This window comes from Mustela lutreola, chromosome 10, assembly GCF_030435805.1.
Source record: "Mustela lutreola isolate mMusLut2 chromosome 10, mMusLut2.pri, whole genome shotgun sequence".
Classification (NCBI taxonomy): Eukaryota; Metazoa; Chordata; class Mammalia; order Carnivora; family Mustelidae; genus Mustela; species Mustela lutreola.
The window spans coordinates 15151842-15177452 of NC_081299.1; the positions used below are offsets into that span (position 1 = coordinate 15151842).

The 25611-nt window shown below is 52.6% G+C and overlaps 1 protein-coding gene across 6 annotated transcripts in view; it reads right to left on the minus strand.

The window, feature by feature from the left end:
• ECE1 (endothelin converting enzyme 1) overlaps nt 1-25611 on the minus strand; it is a 115056-nt gene that overhangs the window by 21279 nt on the left and 68166 nt on the right. For all 6 annotated transcript variants that reach the window (XM_059138406.1, XM_059138408.1, XM_059138404.1 and 3 more), the window contains 5 exons: nt 10808-10929; nt 9371-9517; nt 8236-8301; nt 7003-7194; nt 961-1103 (listed from right to left, as the gene is read on the minus strand). In XM_059138406.1, the coding sequence (XP_058994389.1) occupies nt 961-1103; nt 7003-7194; nt 8236-8301; nt 9371-9517; nt 10808-10929 (670 nt within the window). The remainder of the gene's footprint in view (nt 1-960; nt 1104-7002; nt 7195-8235; nt 8302-9370; nt 9518-10807; nt 10930-25611) is intronic.

Sequence of the window (25611 nt, forward strand, 5' to 3'; positions counted from 1 at the left end):
GGGCTAGCTGCCTTTTGTCTGGGAGCCATGGAGTCACCACATGGAGACTCCCCCCGGAATGGGTTGGGGGGCGTGGGGAGCAGTGCTACTGGGCTGGAGCAGGGAGGAGCTCGGAGATGTCCCAACCAGAAGCCCAGAGACGGGAGAGGAGAGCTCCAAATAGGAGGGGCAAGAAAGAGATTCATCTGTGGCCATTGTCACCTTTGCAAAGAAGTCACTTTAGCACCAAGAGATGTTCACAACAGTGACCATCTAGCCTCAAACTGAAAGAACACCTAAATGTGTGACAGGAGGGGTGGGAGTGAGTCAGTAATCCTACTATGTGTACTTGGTGGGAGGAGGCACAGCCAGGAAAAATGGGGTCCACATGGGGTGCGGGAAAACACGGGGAAAATGCTCTTGATGAAGGTCAAGGGGAAAGCAGATTATCAACGTGGTCACAAAGATGGGGAAAAAAGGAACCACGTATTAGAAAATTTACCGCTCTTTCTCTCTCTCTCTCTCTCTCACACACACACACACACACATACACACCCCCATAGAATCAACAGTAGTGTCTGGATAATACTATTTTTTTTCTATTTTTTTTCTGTAGTTTTCTAAAACCTCCACAAGTCTTTAAAATTGTAACAGAAATCATAAATATTACCTACAAATATCAGCGAACATTGAGCCCCATTCCGCGTCATTCCCTCACCCGGTTCTCACATCCCAACAAGGTAGCGCTATTTCCACCCCCAGTTTAGGACGGTAAACTGGGAGCCCGAACCAGAGAAAGGGCAAGAAACTTGCCCAAGGCGACAGAGCTGGTGGGCGGAGGGGCCGGGCTCTGAATGGGCCGCCTCTCCCCAGGGCCCACTCTCCCGAGTCCGTCTGTCCCCCGCTGCCCCCGCCTGTCTGGCCCGAGCAGAGCAGGGCAGTGTGGGACCCCAAGGGCTGGCTGCCGTTGGCCATCCTTACCATTTGTCTGTGCTGCTGATGAGGGCAGAGACCTGCCCCAGGTACTCCTTGTCGTAGACGACAATGGGCTCGGACTCATTGATTTCCACCGGGTAGAAGATGGTATTGAGAAAGGGCAGCCAGTGGATGGCGGGGGCCAAGGTCTGGAAGGGAAGAGACAGGGTGACTCGGGAGGGGCTGCCGCTCATCTGCACCTGGGGCCTCCCCCGTGCCTCCAAGGAGCTGGGCGCCAGCAGTGCTCCGGGCACACACCACACTATGGCTGCCCGACTTCGGTCAGAGAGGCCAGGGACAGAACTCTAAGGAGACAAACAGCAACCTCAACTTGAGATGGAGCTGGGCTGGAATACAGGGGACCCAGGGACAGCAGCGGTAGCTGCTGTGCAACAAGCCCTCCCGTGACAGACACCCCTGCAAATGACTCCCGTGTCCTCACTCAGTGGAACCTCAGAACAGGCCTAGGGGTAGGTACCATTATCCCCACTTTATGGATGAAGAGACTGAGTCCAGACAGGCCTAACATGGAAAACTGTGGAGCATCCGGAGCCAAAAGGCCTGGGTATATGTTCCAGGGCTCTTCCCAGCTGCGCCACCTTGACTAAGTGGATCAATCTCTCCGGGCCTCGGGGTCTCATCTGAAAACTGGTTTCCTCATCATAACGGAACCCACCTCATAGGCTTGGTGTAAGGGTTAAACAGGTTAATAGTGTCTGTTCCACTCAGCACGTGCTTCTCTCATATCAGTTAGCTTCCATGCGACTTAGTCTAAATGACCAGTAAATTCAAGAATGACAGCACTGTCTAGTGTCAACGTGGGACCCCTGGGTGGCTCAGGTAAGTCAGGTAAGCCTTCAGCTCAGGTCATGATCCCAGGGTCCTGGGATCGAGTCCCGCATCGGGCTCCTTGCTCGGCGGGGAGTCTGCCTCTCTCTCTGCCTGCCCTGCCTGCTGCTCCCCTTCCTTGTGCTCTCTCTCTGATAAATAAATAAATAGAATCTTAAAAAAAAATTAATAAAGTGTCAGTGCTTTGTCCCACAGGTGATTTTTCTCAGCCATGGGGTCTGAAAAAGCAAGCTCAGAAGGACAACCTTCAGCAAGAAAGGAAAAGCCCTCAGAGTTCAGCTGATGCACAGGAAGCTGGTCAGTGCCATTTTTTAAAATAAGATTTTATTTATTTATTATTGGGGGGAGGGGCAGAGAGACAGAGAGAGAGAGAATTAGAGAGAGAATTCTAAGCAGACTTGGTGCTGAGCATGAAGCCCAACGTGCGGCTCGATCTCAGGACCCCGAGATCCTGTCTGTGCCGAAATCAAGAGTTGGATGCTTAAGCGACTGAGCCACCCAGAGGCCCTGGTATGCTCGATCTCTTTTTCTTTTTTTAAAGATTTTATTTATTTATTTATTTGACAGGGAGAGACGGAACACAGCAGGGGGAGTGGGAGAGGGAGAAGCAGGCTTCCGGCTGAGCAGGGAGCCCAATGTGGGGTTCAATCCCAGAACCCTGGGATCATGCTCTGAGCCTAAGGCAGATGCTTAATGATGGAGTCACCTGGGCGCCCCTGGTCCGCTCGATTTTAATATAATTTAAAATGAGTGCCTGTGCCGGAGCTTGTTCCCTGAAGAGGCAGTGGTTGGCCTGGAGTAACTCGTAGTTTCGAACAGCTAGCTTGCTCTCGGCCCACTTGGTGGTGGCCCCACTGCCCAGGGCTCATCTGTCTGCGGAGTCTCTGTGTCCACAGTCAGCCTTTCCACTCCGCCCGAGCAGCCTCCACTCACACTGTGCTCTCTCCCCAGGTTCCAGTGATTGCTTTGATTATAAACTTGTACAACTTTTGGGGTTAATTGAGGTAAGACACACAAACATACAGTGTACCCTCTTAACCATCTTTAAGTGCCCAGGGCAGTGGCCTTAAGCACATCACACTGTTAGGCAACCACCACTACCATCCATCTTGATTTCGTCTTGCAAAACGGAAACTTGTACCTATTAAACGATAATCCGTCCGGCTCCCTCCCCGGAGCCCCCAGGAAGCATTATTCTTTTTGTCTCTGCGAATCTGACGGCTCTAGCTACCTCATATAAATGGAACCATACTGTGTTTGTCTTTTTGTGAGTGGCTTATTACACTGAGCCTATGACACGGTCCTTAAAGTTGCCCAACTTTGAATCTAATTGTAAGCATTTATACAATTAATGAGAGCTTCATAAACTGTAGGCGCCTGGAACGAAGTCCTGTTTTTCCCATATGCCTTGTTATTTTTAGTTAATTTCTTGTCCTGTGATTCTCCAGAAGGCGTTGTTTTCCAAGCCACATGTACTGTGTGATACAGCAAAAGTGTTTCTGTGCGTCAGTTACTTAGAATGGTATCTGGTACGTAACGACCATTCAGCGCTCAGCCGATATTAGCTATTGTCATCATTCTCAAGGTCTCCCAAGAGTGGGTCTGGGCTTGAATGATTCTGAATTCTGTTCTCTATGAAAGAGAACGCTCTATGAAATTCTGTTCTCCATGTTCTCTTGAAAAAAGACAAAAGGGATGGGGCGCCTGGGTGGCTCAGTGGGTTATAGCCTCTGCCTTCCGGTCAGGTCATGATCCCAGGGTCCTGGGATCGAGTCTCGCATCCGGCTCTCTGCTCAGCGGGGAGCCTGTTTCCCTCTCTCTCTCTGCCTGCCTCTCTGCCTACTTGTGATCTCTGTCTGTCAAATAAATAAATAAAATCTAAAAAAAAAGAAAAAGGGCAAAAGGGAAGACAAAGAAAGTGAAAGACACATTACACGTGACCTTCAGATGGTAAGATCGATCGATAATGTAAATTCAAACCACAACATCCGATGCATCTATGACCCGCTGGTAAATCCCTACGATGCCCTCAGTAAGAGAACAGTCACAAAACCTTCCACTTAACAATGCTGACTCTGCAGACAGCTAAGGTGACCTTCCTGCGGTCACATAGTTAACCAGTGACCGTGCCTGTCCACTATCCAGGCTCACTCGTCTCTCCGGTTTCAAAGGGCAGCTCAGCTGCAGGGGGCAAGGACCTCAGAGGACGGAAGAGGGCAGCTCCCGCAGGCAGCTGCGTGCTGGCTCTCGGGGGGCAACCCGAGTGGCCTCTCTCCCTAACCTGCGCGTTTGCTCTCTCTTCCCGGCATGAGCCCCTCGGGTGGGTCAACCTCTGGGGCTCCTCCATAACGTTTCCGGGGCTGTGAAACTGGGAGTGTCCAGGTGAGACGGTCAAATAGGGCTTAGCAGCTGCCTGCAGGACCTGCTGGCAAAGACGCCTGGGAAACTCACCAAGTTGACAAAATGTTGTTGTTTATACAATTAACGAAAGCTTCCCAGACTGCAGGCGACTGGGACACTCTCATCAGGGCACAGCCATCAGGTGGTGATAAATCCCTGTGTACTTAACACAAGCCTGGTTCTGTAGGGAGAGCAGGTGTTCTGTGCGGGTAAATTCCCATAACTCCAGATAAGGTGTGCGTCGAATACCAGAATTTTCACATTTTCTATCTTGCTTTAGTGAATGCCTAACTTAGACATGTGTGCCTCGATCTGTCTCCATGGAGATGGCTGTTTTAACTAACCAGGACATTCCACTTGTGACTCAAATCCTTTGGGGCACACCAGTCAGCTCTGTTTTCCAGACCTGCAGCCAGAGGGTCCGGATGGTCACCAACCAACCAGCCCAAGTAGGCTTGCAAATAAGAGAAAAGAAAGATGCTCTCAGATTTTTATCTCAGCTGGAGAATTAAGAGCAAAGAATCAGGCTCATTCCCAAATAACTTTTGATGCAGAAGGTCCCAGAGAGGAAGGAGAAGGTCCTCAGGCCCCTGAGAGAAGCAATAGAAGGATGTCCGATTCATGGCTCTGAATTCAGACCCTGTTGGGGGCTGGCCTGGAGCCACTCTGTATTCTGGAACCATACTCTGAAGGTAGGTGCACTTTTCCCAGAGTCACCTGCGGTGTAGGAAGAGAACCAAATTTCCAGACACCAGGGAACACCAAGACAGGCTCTGTCCAAGGTTGGAAGGATCAGACTGGATAAGTGCTGGAACTATGGGCTGTCACCAAGAAAGCAACATGCGAATAAGGCTTACTATACAACGTTTGACTTGTCCGTGTCAGTTTACACAGTGACATCCCAGGTAGAGATTCTTTTGGCTTCAGGGATCCAGGACTTAGTCTTTAGACATAATTTTTTAAAAATATCGACATATGCCCAGTTTCTCTGGGAAACACTCCACAGTTTTCAACTTGTTTTCTACGAACGCTGTGGCCAGAGTGAAGAACCACTGCCCCTTATGGGGACAGGGGCTGCCCGCATCCCTCTCTGTGTTCTGGAACACAGCAGGAGCGAAGGAGCGAGCAGAGCCCCATTTTACAAGGAAGGAAGTCCAGGTGCGAGGAGGGGGGTCATGTGACTTGCCCAGGGGCTGGGCCAGAGCAGTCTTCTGACCCCAAGCCTGGGGCTCGTCCCTCTGCAGACGTCGTCCCCACCCTAGCAGCTCTGCAGCGGCGAAGGAGGAGGAAAAGAGAAAAGCCGCATGATAGGGTGCCCAGGGGTGGCAGCAGGAAGCCACGCCAGGCCGGATGTGCTCAGGGCCACCAAGTCTTCTCTGCTGCTCTTGGGGTAGAGTCGGCCGGCACCATGGCCGCTGTGGGGGTTACTGGGCGGCCGCAGGTGGCCTGCCTGGGCAGAGAAGCAGGCCCCTGGAGCAAACCAAACTGCACAGCACAGACGGCATCTCCTTTGACCTCTGGACCTCGGGGCGGAAAAACAGCACCAGATGGTAGCCAACAGCTTGCTGATCTCCGTAACAACCATGCGGCCCCGCTCACCCCGATGCCAACATCTCCGGGGATCTAAGAGGCAGCTGGCACCCAGAAGCAGCCCTATTGCCCTCAGCCCCAGCTCTGCCTGGGCCGCAGCTCCACCTGGGCCAGCCGGCCAGCCTCCAGACCACTGGCTCACTCAGCAGATCCCCTTCCCTGACTTGACCCTATCCCTGCCCTAGGGCCCTCCTTTTCCCAAAGCACTCAGCAGCGAGTCCGGGATTATTCTCCTCGTTGGTGTGCCTCCCTGACCTGGAAGTACCTCCGGAGCAAGGCCTCGAGGGCGGCCCCATACACACCTGTTAGAGGGAGGGACGGAGGCAGAAAAAAGGTAGGGACCTACATGTTCTTCCTGAAAGGAGAGGAAACTTGCCAGCTCTAATGGATGGGCAGGACCTGGCTGGTCAAGGAGAGCAGGAGGAAGGAGATGGCCTGGTGGAACCCCAAGTGGCCTACACCGTCCTCCCCAGCGGGCAAGCGGTCCTCCCCGGGCACTCCTAGGCAATGGCAGGAAACAGGAAGACTAGCCAAGGCTACTCTGCTGATTCCTCTGTGACCCTGGGGACCTGGGATAAGACCAGACACCAACACATGGTGAACTGGAAAGATGAAACTGGCAGGTGATCACCTCAACGCACCACCTGCAGGTCCCAGGGAGCCACTGGGGGGCAGCCTTCGGCAGAGGGGCCGCTGGCTTCAGAGCTGGGTTAGTCAGTGACAGGGAGCAAGCAACCCCATTACACCTCCAGGACGTTGCCAAGGCTCATGGCAAGAGCAGAGATCCTGTGAGCCAAGCCTGAGTCCACTGTCCAGCTCCCTTGATACTTAGGGAGCCTTGGGGCCTTGAACATGTCATTCAACCTCCTGGCCTGGCAAAGGGAGAAGTGGCTACAAAACCACCCCTCACGCCGCCTGCTGTACACCAGGCTCCACAGGACTGGAGCTTGAGACCAGAAATGCCCAATCAGTGTGGGTGATTATCATCATGACCCTAGAGCCTCCCCAGGTAAATGCTGTTACAGAAAAGCTGTGTGGCCTCTAGCAGGTAACTGAATGTCCCTGAGCCTCAGTTTAACTATCTGCGAACTGGGTACAACCAGCCTTGCTTCATAGGGTTGTTCTGAGGACCTGATGAAGTGGATACAGAAACCCTGGCCCAGCGCCCTATGTCCTGAAGCCCTGGGTGTGTCCCCGCCTCCACGTTACCTGCAACTCAGCAGCGGTCACTTTGTGGTAGATGAGCTCCTCGTCCCGGCGCTTCTCCTGGGGGATGGTGATGTTGGCCAGCGCTGTCTCAAAGTCCAGGATCTGCTGCATCTGGGGCCGGATGGCGTCTTCGTCCCCGCCACCCAACAGCTTGCCCAGCTGGACCATGTAGTTCAGGTACCCCGTCAGCACCTGTGGGCCCGGCCCCCGCGATACGTCAGTGCTGTCACCCACGCATGGCCCGCTGGACAAGGGTGGAGGGCGGGGTGGGGCCAAGCCACCACAGGGAAGGTTCTGGCTCTGTGCTGCCCTACTGGCTGCCCCACAGCACTCAGGACAAAGCCCATAGGTCCCCGGCAGGTGGGTCCCTGCAGTCCTAGCCCACACCTGCTCTTGGATGCCTGTCACAAGAAAGTTACCAACAGACCGTCTTTCAGTTCTTAGAACAGTTTTCTGAGCTGCACTTCTCCACTGTGGCCCCAGACTGGAATTAGGTTCCCCTGCTCAACTTTCTCAGCTCACCCTTGAGTGACCATAACTGGTCACTATGCCTGTAACTGTTCATTAACTGTTTAGTTAATGAACACCCCCCTTCCCTGCTAGACCCCAAGCCCCGGGGGCGGGGACATGCCTGTCCAGGTCCCCAGTATCTGCCCAGCAGCAGGCACGGGGGAGCTGTCTGCTCAATGCAATTGGGCGGATAATGCAGTGAGAGACAATGACCCGCAGGCGAAGTTTCCCTGGGACATCGTGAGACACATGAGTTTTGGAGTCAGTGGGTCTGGATGTAAACCTCAGCCTCACCGCTGTGGGACCTTGAGTGGGTCACTTAGCGTCTCTGAGCCTTGCTCGCTCCTCTGTAAAAGGCAAGGTGAAAATAATGGCCACCAGGCGGGTCGGGGGAATGAAGTTCAGAGACGTTCTGTACCTGCAGGGTTACTGGGAGGGCCGGAAGTGAGTCTATCAACGACAGTGGCCATTACTGTCTCGCTCTACAGTCGAACAAAGGACACCTGTCCCCTGCCTCTTGTGCCCACGACACCTGAATGTGAAGCAGCCAAAGAGGGGGGATCCCCTTCCCTGCCAGGCACTGCCTAGCACCCATCAGGTAAGTGACACCTCTGTGCAACTCCAGCTTTGAAGACCCACGTAGGTGTGGACCCTCAGGAGACACTCAGCGGGTAAAAGGCCCTGGGTGTGGGCTGGGAGCCACTCCCTCGGCATTACACTCACCTTCTCATTTTCCGTTTTGTTCAGGTAATAGTCCCTTGAGGGTAAGCCCAGGCCAGACTGGTCGACCTGGAGAGGAAGGCAGGAGTGACCGGGGGGCTCCTGTCACATGGCAACATGGGACTAGCCCGGGTGCCCGTAGGAGCAGGAGCTGGTGGCGGAGGCCACCTCTGAGGTGTGCCCACCCAGGGCAGGGACAGACACATGTCTGGCAGCACACCTGCCCAAACGCAGGGATTCTGGGCCCTTCTGAAGGGTCAGAGCCACCCTCCTCAATCAGCACCTCTGAGGCTTGGCACAGCACTTCTCCTTAATTAAAAACTTCCTAAGATGGTGCGATGGTTAACAGCTACTCACACCCTGCCTGGCCTTCGTCAAGCTACCGAAGCTTCCCTCTGGGTCTTCCTCTGGAAAACAGGGGAACTAGGATCTCCCGCTGAGCTGGAGTGAGGATCAGAGGGGAGGTCGCCTGGAGAGGGTGTGCGGAGGGTGTGGCAGGTCAGGGAGCCTCAATTTCTGACCAGCAGTTCACACAGCCTCGTGGGTGCACCCAGGCCAACCTGGCTGTCAGTGTTACTACGGTTCCTTTGATTGATAAGCAAACTGCGGCTCAGAGAGGTCACTTGCTGAGGTCATGCGATGAGGGACAGACAGAGCTGGGTAGGACAGAGCTGGGTAGGAACCTCAGCCCAGCCTGGGCTCCTGGCTTCTGCATCGCAGGGTGGGCAGACCAGGGCTTCCCTGGGTGCACTGACACCAAGGCTAGGGCAGGCTCTAGCAGGAAGGAGCGGGACTCAGGGCCATAAAGGCCAGGAGCCGAGGATGGGGGACCCAGAAGTTAACATCACTCTTGGGGCCCACAGTGACCAATCCGAATCTCGGAGATTCATCTGTGCCACGGTGACAGCCTCCCCACCCCAATCCCGCACCTGAAAACAGCAGGCTGCATTTTCATGACTTCTCGCCTATACAAATCTCATGGTTCAGAGCCTCAGAAATAACCCCGGCTCCGAAACCTGGAGGCTGTCTCCCAGTGCAAGTCTGCCCTGAGCCCTGGCACTTGCAAAACTCAGAACAGGTCATGAGGTGAGACTCAGAACATGCCCATTCCTCTTCCTGGGGCCCCAGGCCGGCTCACCTGGATCACGTTGCTGTTGGAATTCTTGGAGTCGGCACTGACGTACACAGAGAAGAAGGGGGAGGTGCGGTAGTGAGAGGTGACCACCTGCAGCGTGTCCTGGAAGTTGTCTTTGTCCCAGGGACCGGTGATGTTCCAGCCCCCGAGCTGTGGGGACCAGAGGGAACAGCGAAGTGATGAGGTGGCAGGGAGAACCCGGCATGAATTCTGCTTCCGCCGCTCACTGGCTCTGTGACCCTCGGGTGGTCATCTGACCCCTGAGCCTCAAGAGCCAGGGCAAGGGACGGTCCTCACCAGAGTTTCTGACCAACACACAGGAGATGCCGCTGGGGCGAGACTGATCCTGACCAAGTGCGCCAATGACACACAGCAAGAGAGAGAGAGAGAGAACACAAGCAGGAGCAGTGGGAGAGCGAGAACAGGCTTCCCTCGATCCCAGGACCCTAGGACCATGACCTGAGCTGAAGGCAGATGCCTAATGACAGAGCCACCCAGATGCCCCAAAATCTTTTAAAAAATAGAATAAAATAAATAAATAAATAAAGGTTGATAAAGCAGTGGTTGCTAGTTTCTCTCAGAGCTAGGATTTTTTTTTTTTTTTTCCAAGTAGGCTCCATGCCCAACATGGGGCTCAAACTCACAACCCCGAGATCAAGAGTTGCAGGCTCTACGGACTGAGCCAGCCGGGCGCCCCGGAGCTGGGATTTCTGTAATCTCCTCGGTCTCCTTGGCTTGGCACACACTGGCAGGTGGGGCCTGTGCCAGAGGGGAGAGCTGTCCAACCCCAGTGCCCACAGCTCCCGACCCTGCTGTGATGCCTTCCCACAGCCAAGCTACGAGGAAGGGCACTGAGGGAGCCTGGGACAGCCAGAAAACATGCACGGCCGCCCTCTGTGGGTGCCAGGCAGCCTGGCCAGCCGTGGGCGGCCCCCCAAGAATCCATCCAAGACTGGGAGACGCTCGGCAAGAACCTCCTTGCAGGAGGATGGGGAGGCCTGGGGTATGTGGGGCCTTCCTTATGGGGTGAGGTTCTGCCTCTGATCCAAGATTCTCTGTTGGTCCTTCTGGAACATACCCCACCCTCACACACAGACAAGCCTCGGAGCAAGAGGAAGCAGCAAAGTAGAGAAACATTTTGTCTGTAAATACAGTCCCTATGTCACCCACACGTGACAGACATCCACAACGATGATGACACACACCCCCAATACAGAGATTCCCACCCGCAGACACGTGTGTGCACACGAGCACACGCGCGAGCGTGCAGACACACACACTAAGACACTTGCAGCTCCAACGGGTTCTAAAGTCCAGCTGGGTAAGGCAGCTGGGGGTGTGAGGTAGCCGGGGGACCCGGCAGTTCCAGAGGTGGGGGTAGGGGGGCAGGCAGGTGGCACAGGCCAGAAGAGAGCCAAGAAAGCCAGCTCCAGGACTCACCTTCTCAATCAGCTCCATCAAAGGCTTGGCTTTGAGCTCCTCGATCCTGGTTTCATTCATACATGCACGGTAGTACACTTGGGCCTTCCTTTCTGCCTCGCTCACACTGGCCGTGGAATTTTCTGGAATGATAGGAGATAGAAGTTTGCAACCTGCCCCCATTTGCTCAGTGGGTGGCCTGGGGGAGTCCTTCCGGGAGCCTTGGTGTGCTCAGCTGTAAAAAGACCTAGGATTTCTGCCTATCAGGACAGCCGCAAGGCCTCAGCCACAGCGGGTCTGTGACTGTCCTGGTCAGAGCCCAGCCAACTGAAGTGCTTCCTAACTTTTGCTAACTGCAAATAAGAAGAGCATACCAGGGCGCCTGGGTGGCTCAGTGGGTTAAGTCACTGCCTTCGGCTCAGGTCATGATCTCAGGGTCCTGGGATCGAGTCCCACATCGGGCTCTCTGCTCTGCAGGGAGCCTGCTTCCCTCTCTCTCTCTCTGCCTGCCTCTCCATCTACTTGTGATTTCTCTCTGTCATATAAATAAATAAATAAATAAAATCTTTAAAAAACAAATAAATAAATAAGAAGAGCATACCATGTTTCTTCCCGTCCACCAGTCAGGTTTGTAGACATGTCCCTTGGTTGGCAGCACAGGGCCACCCAGCAGGATGGCCTGCTTTCCCTGCTGGTCAATGTGGGGCCCAAACAGCTCCACCTGGTCTGTGGGACAAAGGCCTGCCTTGGCTCTCAGATCCCAGATGACCTCTCTCGTGATAGACTGGAGCCGAATGGAAGCTTCCAAGGCCTCGTGCATCCTTGCCCCTCCCCCTTGGAGGCGCTAGCCTTGTCTGTCAGATGTACAGTTGACCCGGAGTGCTGCTGCCATTTCTCTCCCTGACTCCGCAGTCAGTGTCTCCATCTTTTGCGCCAGGACACCCGGGAGACTTTAGTCATCCCCTTCTCCCTCTCCCTGTCCTTGGTGTCCTGGTCCAGGTGCCACCTGCTGAGGGCCACATTCCTGTATGTGCACCAACACAGGGCAGGGTCCTTCCTATGCCCAGTGGGGGACCACATCCTGCTGTTCAAGGCACGAAGGACCTACTATGTGCCAATTCGGGTCATGAAGGGCCTACTATGTGCTGGGGCTCCTGTGCCTGAGCCTTCATCTCAGAGCCCTGTTCCTGATGGTATCTGGGTCCCTGGCCCCCTCAGTTCTGTCTGTCTGCCTTGCTTCTCCCTGGGGACCTCCTTCCTCCCTGCTCCAGGCACTTCTCCTCATTTCAAGTTTGTTTCTTTTGGATCCAGAAACTCCTTCCTTTGCTTCCTTCAAAGACCTCCCTGCCCCCAATCCCCATGTTCTCCACCAACACTTTTCTGGCAGATAAGGGTCTGCCTTATCCATTCACCCACTAAACAGATACCAGATGCTTACTCTGTGCTAGGTACTGCGCCTGCTTCAGAGACACAAAAGACAATGTCCCTGTCCCCGTGGAGCTTCCTTCCTAGTGTGAACACACAGACACCAAACAAGCAAACACATAAAGGAGAAGCTCATTCCCGCCTTCCCGTATGAGGTGCTGTTGAAACCCTATTGCCTTGGAGGCCTTTCCCAGAGGCCATCCTTCCCGTGGAGCCTCTCCTGAGATGGTCCTTCATGAGGGCCCCAGCATGGAGCACCGACCAAGTGTCAGGCACCGGGCTGGGCTCAGGGTTTTATAGACATGAAAAAGACCTGCTCACTCTCCGCCTCCTGGGCACTCATAGCCTAATGGTGAACGCAGTCAAGCAAAGAAATGACCCAGAGACACGAAAGTACTTTAGTTAAGGCAAATGACTGTGGAACCCAGAGAAAAATCACACCCTTCGATGGTGTGAGGTGGGGTTGGGGGCGGGGCTCTATCTCTGAGCCAGTTCTTTAATTTATTTTTTTAATTAAAAAAAATTTTTTTAGGGGTGCCTAGGTGGCTCAGTGGGTTAAAACCTCTACCTTCAGCTCAGGTCATGATTCCAGGGTCCTGGGATCGAGCCCTGCATTGGGCTCTCTGCTCAGCAGGGAGCCTATTTCCATCTCTCTCTCTCTCTCTCTGCCTGCCCCTCTGCCTACTTGTGATCTCTGCCTGTCAAATAAATAAATAAAATCTTAAAAAAAAAAAAAAAAAGAATTTCTAACTCTTCTAGTTAATAGAATTAAAATTATATTTCACTCTTTAAAAAAATTTTTTTTTTTAGTAGGCTCTATGCGCAGTGTGGGGCTCGAACTCACCATACCTAGTCAGGTATTGCATGTTTCACATCCTCCCCAGCCAGGCACCCCAAGCCGGTTCTTTTAAAGGTAAGAAGTTGGAGCACCTGGGTGGCTCAGTCAGTTAAGCAGCTGCCATGGGCTCAGGTCATGATCCTGGTGACTTGGGATCAAGCCCTGCATCGGGCTCCTTCCTCAGGAAAGAGCCTGCTTCCCCCACTCCACCTGCCTGTGCTCTCTCCAAAATAAATAAAATAAATCCAAAAGCCTAAAAAAAAATTAATAAAGTTAAGAAGTTATTCACCAGGTAGGAATGAGGGGAAAGTTGGAGAGTTTGAGGAAACACGAGAAGCACAGAAAGGCATGCTGTCTGGAAAAAAGATACCCGTTCGATGTGGCACATGGTGCAGAGGGCATGAGGTCACTTCGGCTCTCCCAGCCCTGTCCTAAGAGCCCATCTGCCCTCCCCCCAATTCTTTTTTTTTTTTTTTAATATTTTTTTTATTTATTTGACAGAGATCACAATTAGGCAGAGAGGCAGGCAGAGAGAGAGAGAAGGGAAGCAGGCTCCCCGCTGAGCAGAGAGCCCAATGCGGGGCTTGATCCCAGGACCCTGGGATCATGACCCAAGCCAAAGGCAGAGGCTTTAACCCACTGAGCCACCCAGGCACCCCTCTCCCTCCAGTTCTTACGATAACCAGTATCCTGATTTTCTTTGGGCAGAGAGCACTACCCCCATCTTGCTGAAGTCAGGGTGATAGCCCTGAAGAGGGCCTTGGGCTAGTCTGAAGGGAGATGCAGAGACAGGACAACCCTGAGAGAAACAGAGGTCTGGGGCCTGAGTGACGAGGGGGACCTGAGTGACAGCCCTGGGGACCACAGGCTGCCATGCTGCAGAGGCCTGGAAACACCAGTGTGTCCCCCCTGTCCCTCCAGAGCGTGAGACGAGGCCTCCTGGAGGGAAGGGCAGAAATGGGGAGAGCTGGCCGTCCCCCTGCTTCAGACCCGGGAAGCAGAAGTGCAGGGAAAGCAAAGGGAGCTTCCACTCCGCCCCCCGCCTAGCCTAGGAGCCTTGTTTCTCTGACAATGGCTCCCAGCTGCGAGGCTCCTAGAAGGGAAAACACAAGAAAGTCATTGCTCACCCGAGCCTGTAAGTGGCATCTCCCCCATGCACATGCAGCTCTGGCCGTGACCCTGAAATGCCAGGGCCAGCGTCGGGGGAGTGTGTTCTGTGCGCTCTGGCCCGTGAGCGGATCTGGCATCTCCTTCTCCTTTGCCCAAGGCCACTGAGATAAGAGGCCCGAAGAAAGGCTGTGGAGGAACGGCCTGGCAGTGCTCAGTAGAGGGAGTTCCAGGCTTCCATCTTGCCCCAACAGAATCCCTGCGTTATCACTTACAAACGTTCTTCAAGCAAGCGCATGGCCCCTCTCTCCTTCGCTGACAGGCTGCTCCTGATGAGCTCAAACTTCCTTCCTCTGAGCTCCACGCCCTGGATCGCACATCCACTTGTTTTCCCGCAAAGGTTTATTGAGTTCCTATGGCCTGGTGGCTGCTGCGGTGGGGGGAGAATGCAGCAAGCCACATGGACTCAGGGCTGTCCCCGTGAGGCCTATAGCCCAGGAGGCGGGACAGAGAGCAGCAGGACGATCACAGAGCATCTGACCGCAGGGAGGGCAGGAGCTCTGAGGACCAAGTCCAGGAGGGCCTGAGAAGGACAGCAGGGGAGGCCCAGGGAACCTTGTCTGGACTCAGGGCTCAGTGTGGAGTGGATGTAGGTAGCTGGGCCTGGGCTGCTTCAGGCCCCAGTTTGCGTCCCAGTCATCTCTGTTTCTTCGCCTGTACCTGGAAAGCCCACAGTAGCCCTAAGCAGCATTTGCTGGAAGAACAGAGCCCAGTGTCGCTTCTGAGGAGGAAGGAGGCAATTTCTGGATGTCGAGAGAGTGATGAGGTCAGCGCCAGACAGAGAGTGGCATGGGGAGGACAGGAGGCAGGCGGGGCAGAAAGGGACAGGAGCACAGGCCTCACCAGCAACAGGCGTTTACAACCCCTATACTCCCACAGGGACACTGGCTGGGGCAGGAGCTCTGGGAGGTCAAGTTCCGCCACTCCTCCCCCTGCCTCTCTCTGGCTCATGGAGCCCACTGGGATAACCCCAGCACACACCCCCACCTCCGCTCCTCTGTCTTCTCCCATAGGACACCATGGCCTGGCAGGCACTGGGCATTCAAGGGCTGAAGCAAGACGGCCAGGGGGAGGCCGCTGCACAGACGAGGTGAGCGGTAATGTGGGCTGGGGCCAGGGTGATGGCAGAGAGGGGGTGAGAGGCAGTTGGAGTGGGAGAGAAAGAGGAGTCATAGATGCCGAGTTTTCCTGGACGGGAGCAAGGGCTTGCTGCTGAGAGGTGGGAGATTAGGGATGGGAATGAGATAAGCAGTTAGTTCCGTTTCTGACATCTTTAGGTGAAACGTCTATTAGACACAGAAGTGGAACCCTGAGTGTGAAGTTTATAGCACTAGTGTTTTGTGCCCTGGAGGGGGGCACCTGGGTAACGCAGTCGGGTGTCCAACTCTTGGTTTCAGCTCAGGTCGTGTTCTCTGGGCCGTGGGATCGAGCCCCACATCAGGCTCCATGCTCAGCGCACAGTCCGCTTGGGACACTCTCTTGCTCTCCTTCTACCCCTCCCCCGACAAAATAAATAAATAAATAAAACCCCACTAATGTGCTCTGGACTATACGAATGCCTTAAAATTACCTATAAGGCCCTATATCATGCATTTTCAACAGGGACAATATTGCCCCCAAAGGGGGAGAGAATTAGCTCTTAGGGAGCAGAAACATCGTACCTTTCAGGTATACATACATTACATAAACAGGTGCATAGCATTATCTTTTGTATTCTTCTTGGACAACACAGAAGAAATGGATAACATACCAGAAATATACAGCCTGCCAAGACAAAATCATGATGAAATAGAAAATCTGAACAGACCAACTACTAGTAAGGAGATTGAATCGGTCCCCAAAAATCTCTCAACAAATGAAAGTCTAGGACTAGACATGAGTGCTACCAAATATTCGACAAAGAATTAATACCAATCTTTCTCAAACTCTTCCAAAAGACAGAAGAGGAGGGAATTCTTCCAAACTTCTTTTGCAAGGCCAACATTACCCTGATACCAAAACCAAAGACACCACAACAAAAGAAAACTATAGGCTAATATCCCTGATGAACACAGATGCCAAAATACTCAACAACAGATCAGCACACAGAATTCAATAAGCCATTGAAAGGATCATACAGCGTGATCAAGTGGGATTTATTCCAGGAATGCAAGAATGGCTCAATGTCCGTAAGTCAATGTAATTTACCACATTAACAAAATGAAGGATAAAAATCATTTGATCCTCTCAATAGATAAAGAAAAAGCATCTGACTGCATAAAAGCAACATCCATTGATGATGAAAACTCTCAAAAAGTGGTTACAGTGGGAATGTATCTCAACATAGCAAAGGCCATATATGACAAGCCCACCGCTAACATCACAGTCAGTGGTAAAAGCTTGTCCTCTAAGATCAGAAAAAGACCAGGATGCCCACTCTTGTCACTTTTATTCAACATAGCACTGGGAGTCACAGTCAGAGCAATTAGTTCAGAAAAAGAAATAAAAGACATCCAAATTAGAAAAGAAGAAGTAAAACTGTCACTATTTGCAGAGAACACAGAAAACCCTAGAGACTTCACCAAAAACCTGTCAGAACTAATGAACAAATTCAGCTGCATGATACAAAATCAATACATAAAAATCTGTTGTATTTCTATACACTAATAATGAACTATCAAAAAGAGAAATGAAGAAATTTACAATGATGTAATTTATAATTACATCAGAAAGAATAAAACACCCAGGAATAAATTTAACCAAGGAGGTGAAAGACCTGTATATTGAGAACTACAAGACATTAGTGAGAGAAAGTGGAGAAGAGGGGTGCCTGAGTGGCTCAGTTGTTAAGTATATGCCTTTGGCTCAGGTCATGATCCCAGGGTCCCGAGATCGAGCCCCGCATCGGGCTCCCTGCTCAGTGGGAAGCCTGCTTCTCCCTCTCCCACTGCCCCTGCTGTGTTCCCTCCTTCGCGGTGTCTCTCTCTCTCTCTGTCAAATAAATAAATAACATCTTTAAAAAAAGAAAAAAGGAAAAAGAAACTGGAGAAGACACATAAATGGAAAGATATTCTGTGCTCACAGATTGGAGGAGGTAGTTCTGTTGAAATGTCCATACTGCCTGAAGCAATGTAGAGATCCACAGCAATCCTTATCCAATTCTCATGGCATTTTTTCCAGAAATAGAACAAACAGGGGCACCTGGGGGACTCAGTCAGTTAAGCATCTGCTTTCGGCTCAGGTCACGATCTCAGGGCCCCGGGATGGAGCCCCATGTTGTCATGGGCGGGTCTGGGGGGTGTCCCTGCTCAGCAAGGAGTCTGCTTCTCCCTCTGCCTCTGCTCTTCCCCCTGCTGGTGCTCTCTCTCTCTCTCAAATAAAATCTTTATTTATTTATTTATTTATTTGAGAGAGAGAGAGAGAATGAGAAAGGGGAGGGTCGGGGGAGAAGCAGACTCCCCGCCGAGCAGAGACCCATGCGGGACTCAATCCCTGGACTCTAGGATCCTGACCTGAGCCGAAGGCAGTCACTTAACCAACTCAACCAGGCAGGTGCCCTCAAATAAAATCTTAGAAAAAAAAAAAAAGAAAGAAATATAACAAACAATACTAAAATTTGTGTCGAACCATAAAAGACCCTGAAGAGCCATGGCAATTGTTTTTTTGTTTGTTTGTTTTTTTCTGTTTTTTTTTTTTTTTAAGAGATTTATGAGTTCTTTATATATTTTGGATACTAGTCCCTGATCATTTTCCCAAAGACATACAGATGGCCGGAAGGTACAAGAGAAGATGTTCTGTATCATTAGTCATCAGGAAACGCAAAACAAAACCACGGTGGGGTATCACCTCACACCTGTTAGAATGGCTCACACCAAAAAGACAAGGAACAAATGTTGGAGAGGGTGCAGAGGAAAAGAAACCCTTGTTTCTTGAATGTAAATTGCTCAGTCTCTATGGAAAGTAGCATGGAGGGGGGCCTGGGTGGCCTAGTCATTACACGTCTGCCTTTGGCTCAGGTCATGATCCTGGGGTCCTGGGATGGAGCCCTGCATGGGGCTCCTTGCTCAGCAGGAAGTCTGTTTCTCCCTTTCCCACTCCCCTCACTTGTGTTCCCTCTCCCGCTGTCTCTCTTTCTCTCTCAAAAAAAAAAAAAAAAAAAAAAAGAGTAGGGGCACCTGGGTGGCTCAGTGGGTTAAAGCCTCTGCCTTCGGCTCAGGTCATGACCCTAAGGTCCTGGGATCGAGCCCCACATCGCGCTGTCTGCTCAGCAGGGAGCCTGCTTCCCTTCTTCTCTCTCTGCTTGCCTCTCTGCCTACTTGTGATCTCTGTCAAACAAATAAATAAAATCTTTTTCTTAAACAAGTAGTATGGAGGCGCCTCGAAAAATTTAAAGTAGAACTTCCCTATGATTCCTGCTGGGTACTTATCCAAGGAAACAAAAACACTAACTTGAAAACGTATCCACACCCCCATGCAGCAGTATTTACAACCACCAAGATATTGAACCAACCTAAGTGCCCACTGACGGATGAATAAAGAAAACGCGGCGCACACCCCCCCACACACGCAGAGGACTACTATTTGTCCATAAAAAGGAAAGAAATCTTGCCATTTGTGACATCAAGGATGAACCTCAAAGATATTTTGGTAATTGGGGGAAGTTAGAGAAAGACAAATACTGTATAATCTCTCTTACATGTGGAATTTAAAAAATACATACATATAAAAAATATATACATATACATAAACATGTAACAAAAACCAAGCTCATAGATAAGGAGAACAGATTAGCAGTTGCTGGAGTTGTTGGGCGGGGGTTTAGAGAAATGGGTGAACTGTTTTTATTTATTTAAATAAATTGAATTAGGGACGCCTGGTGGCTCAGTTGGTTGAGCAACTGCCTTCGGTTTAGGTCATGGTCCTGGAGTCCCAGGATCGAGTCCTGCCTCGGGTCCCCAGCTCCACGGGGAGTCGGCTTCTCCCTCTGTCCTTCTCCCCTCTCATGCTCCCTCTCATTGTCTCTCTCTCAAAATAAAAATCTTTTTAAAAAATTGATGAAAAAATTAGGTGAAACAGAAAAGAATTTTAGGCAGGGGGCAAGAATGAAAAAAAGCTGAGAAACCTCGCCCTCACTGTGGGCCTCCAGCTCCTGTCTGCATCCTGCCCCGCCTCCCCCGCCTTGTTCCCGTACTCCTGCCCCATCCCTGTGGTCTATTCTCTCACAACTAATTCCAGTTTCTGCCCCAGCGTTCCTGCTCTGAAGGCCCAGCCCTCCAGACTGCTGTGTCTGCAGCGGCCTCCTCGCTTCCCGGGCTTGCTTCCTACTCCGCTCGTTTCAAAGCCCTAACTCTTTGCAGCCGCCTTATTTACTCATTTATTTGTTTACGGTCTGTCTCCCCTGATGGAATGCAGGCCCCACTAGGAAAGGCTGTCTTATTCCTCACGCCATCCCGGCACCTAGTGATGGCTGGCACATAGCCAGAGTACCATACATAACTGTGGAATGAAGGAATGAATGATGGAATGTTCTGGGAGCTCCAGAGAGGAAGATACCAATCACATCAGTCTGAGGAGGAGGCTTTGATTCAAAGGGAAATCAGTCACACACAGTTTTCTTGTGAGGAAAACCCTGGTCTCCTTTGAGACTCCTCGCTTGCATTTACTTCCCAGAAGAAGGTTCCATGGAAGCAGGCCAGGCGCCATCAACAGCGCAGCTCCCAGGACAGAGCCAGGGGGCCAGTTTTGGATATGGTGGCACTTCCAAGGCCCCCAAGGTATGAAAATAATTTGGCAGCCCAGGGCCAGACAACAGGGCTCCCAATTGCCGGGGCTACTTCCTTCCAGGGTCCCTGAGTTCCAGAGACATCCTCTGTCCCTTCCCCAAAGTCCCAAAGAGGAAAGACAGCATACCCTCTACTTGACCCACTTCTTCCTCTGGGAGTTTTCACTGGAACCCCCTCTTCCACACCACTCCCTGGGAGGAAAGGAAACACCCAGCAGCTGGGCGGGCTGCCGGGATGGAGCTTCCCGGGAATTCTGTGATCCCAGTGCGACCCATCGGGCCAGGAGCACGTGGGACTCCACATCAGGGCGAGACCAGCCCTTGTCTGAGATAAAACCATAGACTTGGTACGGGTAGTTGCAGGCCTCTCAGGAGCCCCATCCTGTGAGAGGAAGTGGGGGGGGGGCTGATAAATGAGGCCCCTTCTTCTGCAGAGGAACGAAAATAATGATAAGACCATTACCATTACTGGTGCCTACGACAGACAGGCCCAGCCCGGGCTGAGCTCTTCTCAGTACCCCACCGGCACCCCGAGGTCAGACTATCACCCCATTCACAGGGAAAGAAAGGAGGCCCAGGGAGAGGAAGGAACTTGCCTGAGAGGTAACACTAATACGTCACATGCTAGAATTTGAACCCAAGCCTTCTCAGGCTTCCCTGAGAGAAGGAACTGCTTTCTCTGTGTGTGGGTGTGGCTGTGTGTGTGCATCGGGTCCTAACAGTTTCCACCCGCGAGTGCTATTAGTATCCAGCCCAATTCAGAGGCAAGAGGTTGAGTAACGTGTCCAAAGTCACACGAGTGAGCGGCGGAGGCTGGGACAGGGGCCTGAGCACTCTCTGGCTCGGAAAACTGGAGGTAGCACCCAAGCAGACCGGCCACCCCAGAGAAGCCCCGGACACCCCCTGCCTTTCCCGGAATGGGAAAAAGGGGCACACGGCTGCCGACACGGTACTGAACAGAAATCATGGGGTCACAGATCTTGTCCAGAGGGTTTCCTGCGTGCACAAGGAGAAGAAAAGAAGCTGGATAGCAACTACTAGAAAAACAAATCAGAATAAAAGTACGAGAGATGGCACAGGGTGACAGGATTAGTTGCCAAGTCACTGACACGAACAGATTGAATGCCGATGGAATGATGATTCTGTCTCCATTTCTCCGGCAGACTGGCGCTGGGCTACACGGAAGAGAGACCATGAAGTCCTTGTGAAATCCATGATGCTCAAACTATTATAAAAACCAGGCATTCATTTTGCACGCATTAATCTTACAATAGAAAACAGTACAGGGGCGCCTGGGTGGCTCAGTGGGTTACGTGTCTGCCTTTGGCTCGGGTCATGATCCTGGGGTCTTGGGATCAAACCCCACATCAGGCTCCCAGATCAGCAGGGAGCCTGCTTCTCCCTCTGCCTCTGGCTGCCACTCCCCCTGGTTGTACTCTGTCTCTCAAATAATCTTTTTTTTTAATGAAAGAAAGCACAGTATGTAGGACAAACACATAAAACACAACTGTAACTCAAGTCCAAAGAAGCCCTTTGGTAGCCTCAGAGGGCATCACAGAGGAAGCAGGTTTGAGGAAAGTCCTACAGGACAAGAAGCGGCGAGGCAGGTAGTCTAGACGGCAGATGGGTCTGTGTTAAGAGCACAAGCTGGTAGGAAGGCCCAGCCTTGGGGTGAGAGGTCCTGCTGCATCCTTGCCCTGATGAAGTGAGGCCACATGCTTGTCTCCCTGAGGCCCACGAGGACAGCCCAAGCCGGCAACCCGAGGGGGCAACAGAATGTCTCTCGGGTGAGTATCTCTGCTCGCGCAGCTGAGGTCATGCCTCCCAGCCAGCGGGCTGCAAGGAAGTGCCACAGGGGGGACTTGGCAGAGCTCAGCCCACCAGCGACAGATCTGCCCAGATTTCCTCTGAGGGGGGGCCCCTGTGAATTCACCTTTCAGAGAAAGGAGTGGCTTGTCCAAGGTCCTGCCCCCACAGCTGATCGTTATAGCTGTTCTGCCTGACCTGGTGACACAGTCCTCACCAGCACTCCAAAAGTTCTCTCTTCTGCCAGAGAAGCCCACCCCAGGCCAGCTTGGACAGTCTGGGAACCCCCGGGCACACTGCAACCCCCAGCAGCTCCAGCCCTCCCCCCACCCCGTGGGACCTGCTGGCTGACTCCTGTGTCTTGGGGAAGATGAAACCAGCCTGGCCTCGAGCCCAGGAATGCACTGGCATTCTGTTCAGCATTTTCTGTCACCCACTCACCTGCCCCCTGCCCCTTCAGGGGTTTCCTGGTGCCAAAGTCCCAGGAGTTAGCCTGCAGGTAGGGGACTCCGGGGATATGCCTTCTGGTGAAGCTCCTGGTCAGAATGACCTGGAACTGGCCTCACCTACTATGTTCATCGAGCCCTGGCCAGATCCCATCTAAAGTGGAGAGCTTCACCAAGCAGCTCCTGGGGAAAGGAGCCTGCCGAATTGTAGCTCTGGGCCACTCTGTGGCCTCCACATGGTTGGTCTGACTCAGGGGAGTCAGTGGAAAAAGAAGGGAAGTTTGATGTCCCCCAGCTCTGGGACCAAATCTCAGCTAAGTGTCATCATTTCCTGAGTGTCTGTGAGTCTCCTCTGTATAATGGGGATATTCCTCTATGGCTTCAATAAAATAATCCAAGGAAACAGCCTAGTGTGGTCATGGATATGCCCTGTACCTCATTTCCTGGTAAGTAGGTCCACATCAGGGCCTCCATGAGAAATATGTAATTCTTAGATTTCTTCGATCACCTCACTAATACGTAGAATATCCCCCTCAATGCTCTTTGAGTTCAGGAGCCTGGGGAGTCTGTCTGTGGTCCCATAGCTTGCTGGGAGAGGTCTGGGCTGGAGCTCACTCAGTGCACTGGGCAGTACACTCAGTACACCAGCTCTGCTCGGCTGGGTCCTCATGAGGTGCCAGGATCTGTGCTGAGCACGGGGAACTAGCACACACAAGCCAGCACTCACGGCAATCTCGAGTCTGATGGCACCATTATCCCCATTTTACAGATAATAAGTTGGAGAGGAGCCAGGTCACTTGTCCAAGGCTATAGGAGTGATAAGCTGGTGTGCCAGGGCGGCCTGACTTTAAAACCCTGCAGTCTGGCCTCCTGATACCACCAGGCCCCAGTCCCAGGGGCAGGGGCTCGAACACATGGTTCTGGCTGTTCTGTGCCCAGCTGAGCACAGCTCCCCACCTACACCTTGACTCTTGGGGACAGGATGGAGGTAAGGCCAGAGCCCAGGACCATAGCCCACTCCTCCCAGGCCCTGCCAGCTGGGGGGGCAGGGCAGGGGGATGGACTCAGTCCTGGCAGAGGCCCAAGGTCCCCCTTGGAGCAGGATCCACAGGCGCCACACACAAGGTCCAGTCCTGGGCCTAACTGGGAGGTCAGAGGACCCATCTGTCTGTCTTCTCCATCCCGTCTCGGTGCTGACTATCCCCCCGGGCAGGAGCCCCTCTCCATGAAGGACTGGTAGTGTCTCCTCAGCAGGGTCACTTAGCTTCTCTGAGCCTGTTTCCTTATCCACGACATGGGAACAACGGCCCCTAAGTCCCAGGGAGGCAGTGAGGATGAAGGAGGCAGGAGACAGAAAGAGCTGGAACAGAGCACGGACAGTGGCAGCCACTCAACAAACATCAGTTTCTTCCCCTCTTTCCTTCAGACCCCCACGCTCCACACTGCCAGCAGGATGGGGACGGGGGCATTCGTGCCTATCGGACTGGAGGGGGTGTGAGGTAGGGAAAGGACACACGGCCCAGACTGAGTCAGACAAGTCCCTTCTGTGCCACCTGCTAGCTGGTCTCCAGGATGGCTCTGGACATCAGTGTCCTCATCTCTCAAATGGGATGAACGATACCTTCCTCACTCCTGCCCTACAGGATCGAATAGGAGGACATCGACAAAAAGCTCCGTAAACTGTAAAGTGCTGTGCAAAGGTCAAAGGTGAATAATACCTATCACCCTCACACGCACAGCAGCCAGCACGATACGCCAGGCCAAGGCAATGCACCTTAAATACATTTTTCCCATTTTATTTTCATAACCTGGAGGCGGCTCTACTGAATGAAGGTGTCCTGAGGGGTCATGTCATTGACCCGAGATCACAAAGAAAGAGGTGGAGGCAGGGCTTGAACCCAGGTCCTGGTAACCGAAGGAGAGGCTCTGGCCCATCTCATCATCCTGCTTGGACTGTCCTCCTGCTTCGGTTGTTGGTTCCTGACAAGCCCTTGGCTGTTTTCAGGTGCTGGAGAAGGGACATCCCTGAGTTCCAGTCTGGCTACCCCAGACATTCGCCTGTTAAGCTTCTAGTTCTGAAATGAAAGGCTGTGTCCCCTTTCAAAGGCACTTACCTAGATAGCATAAAGCAGGGGCTTTGCTGTTCCAGACACACAGGGTTCCCTCAGCTCCCCGTCGCCTCCATGTACCACTGAGCTCTGATGCTCAGGGAGACAAGCCTGAGGCTGGGGGGGGGGGGGTGTGGAGGGGGGGGCGCAGAGAACAGAGAGAATGGTGGGCGGTGGGTGGGTCTCACCTAGCAGCGCGCCCCACCCCCACCCAGAATGGGCTGGGGTCGGAAAGAAACATCCCCTAACCTGGTTTGCCCATTTCCACTGTCATCTGAAAGACACAGTTGCCTGAAATTCTCAACTGTCAAGTTGGAATCTCTTGCTGTCTCATAGGAAGGTTTCTGTCCCTTTGAGCAGATGTGTCCCCTTTGAGGTATCTTCATATATTTTATGTACTTTTTTTTAAATTTTTAAATATTTTTATTGATTTATTTGACACAGAGAGAGATCACAAGTAGGCAGAGAGACGAGCAGAGAGAGAGGGGGGAGGCAGGCTCCCCGCCAAGCAGTGAGCCCAGGGCCCTGAGACCATGACCTGAGCTGAAGGCAGAGGCTTTAACCCACTGAGCCACCCAGGCTTCCCTATTTTACATACTTTTGAGTATCTTGTAGGTTTTTTAAAAACCTAGTTAGATCTGCTCAGTCACTGATGGCTTTTCATGATCTCGCCTCTCCCAGCATTTGGGGTCCCGGGATGGGGCTGGCGTAGCAGGAGAGGGACAGAGGATGTCTTGGCTGCAAAAAAGGGCTCACGCCGGGAGTCCTACATCTTGTGGTGGGTGTTATGAATTCACGTGGCAGACGACCCCAGTGGGTGGGTGTTCATTCAACCAACAATAACCAGGGATAACCCTGCAAACAAGACACACATGGGGCTCTAATCTAAAGAGAAAACCACCCACACCAACGTCGACTAGAGGTGCCAAAGTCCTAACAAGGTACAGAAGAAGAACTTCAATTAGATGGTTTATCGTGCAAGTCCAAGCAGCACGAGGACAAGGGATGCTCCTGCCTGTGGTGGACAGCCCGCCCACAGATGTTGCTAGAACTTTCATCTGCTCACAACCCTAAAACCTGCCCAAATGTGCTCAGCCTTGATTCCCTCAGCTCACAGCTTCCATAGCTCACTGCCTGTGCCAGGCACACCTCAGCGGCAGCTTGAAGCCACAGCAGCAAGGACCACAGCGACCCGTCTCGCAGGTCCCACCCTAGGCCGCACACGCCACGCCAGCCCTTTACAAACGTGCTTCACGGTTCTCAAGACTCTCAAC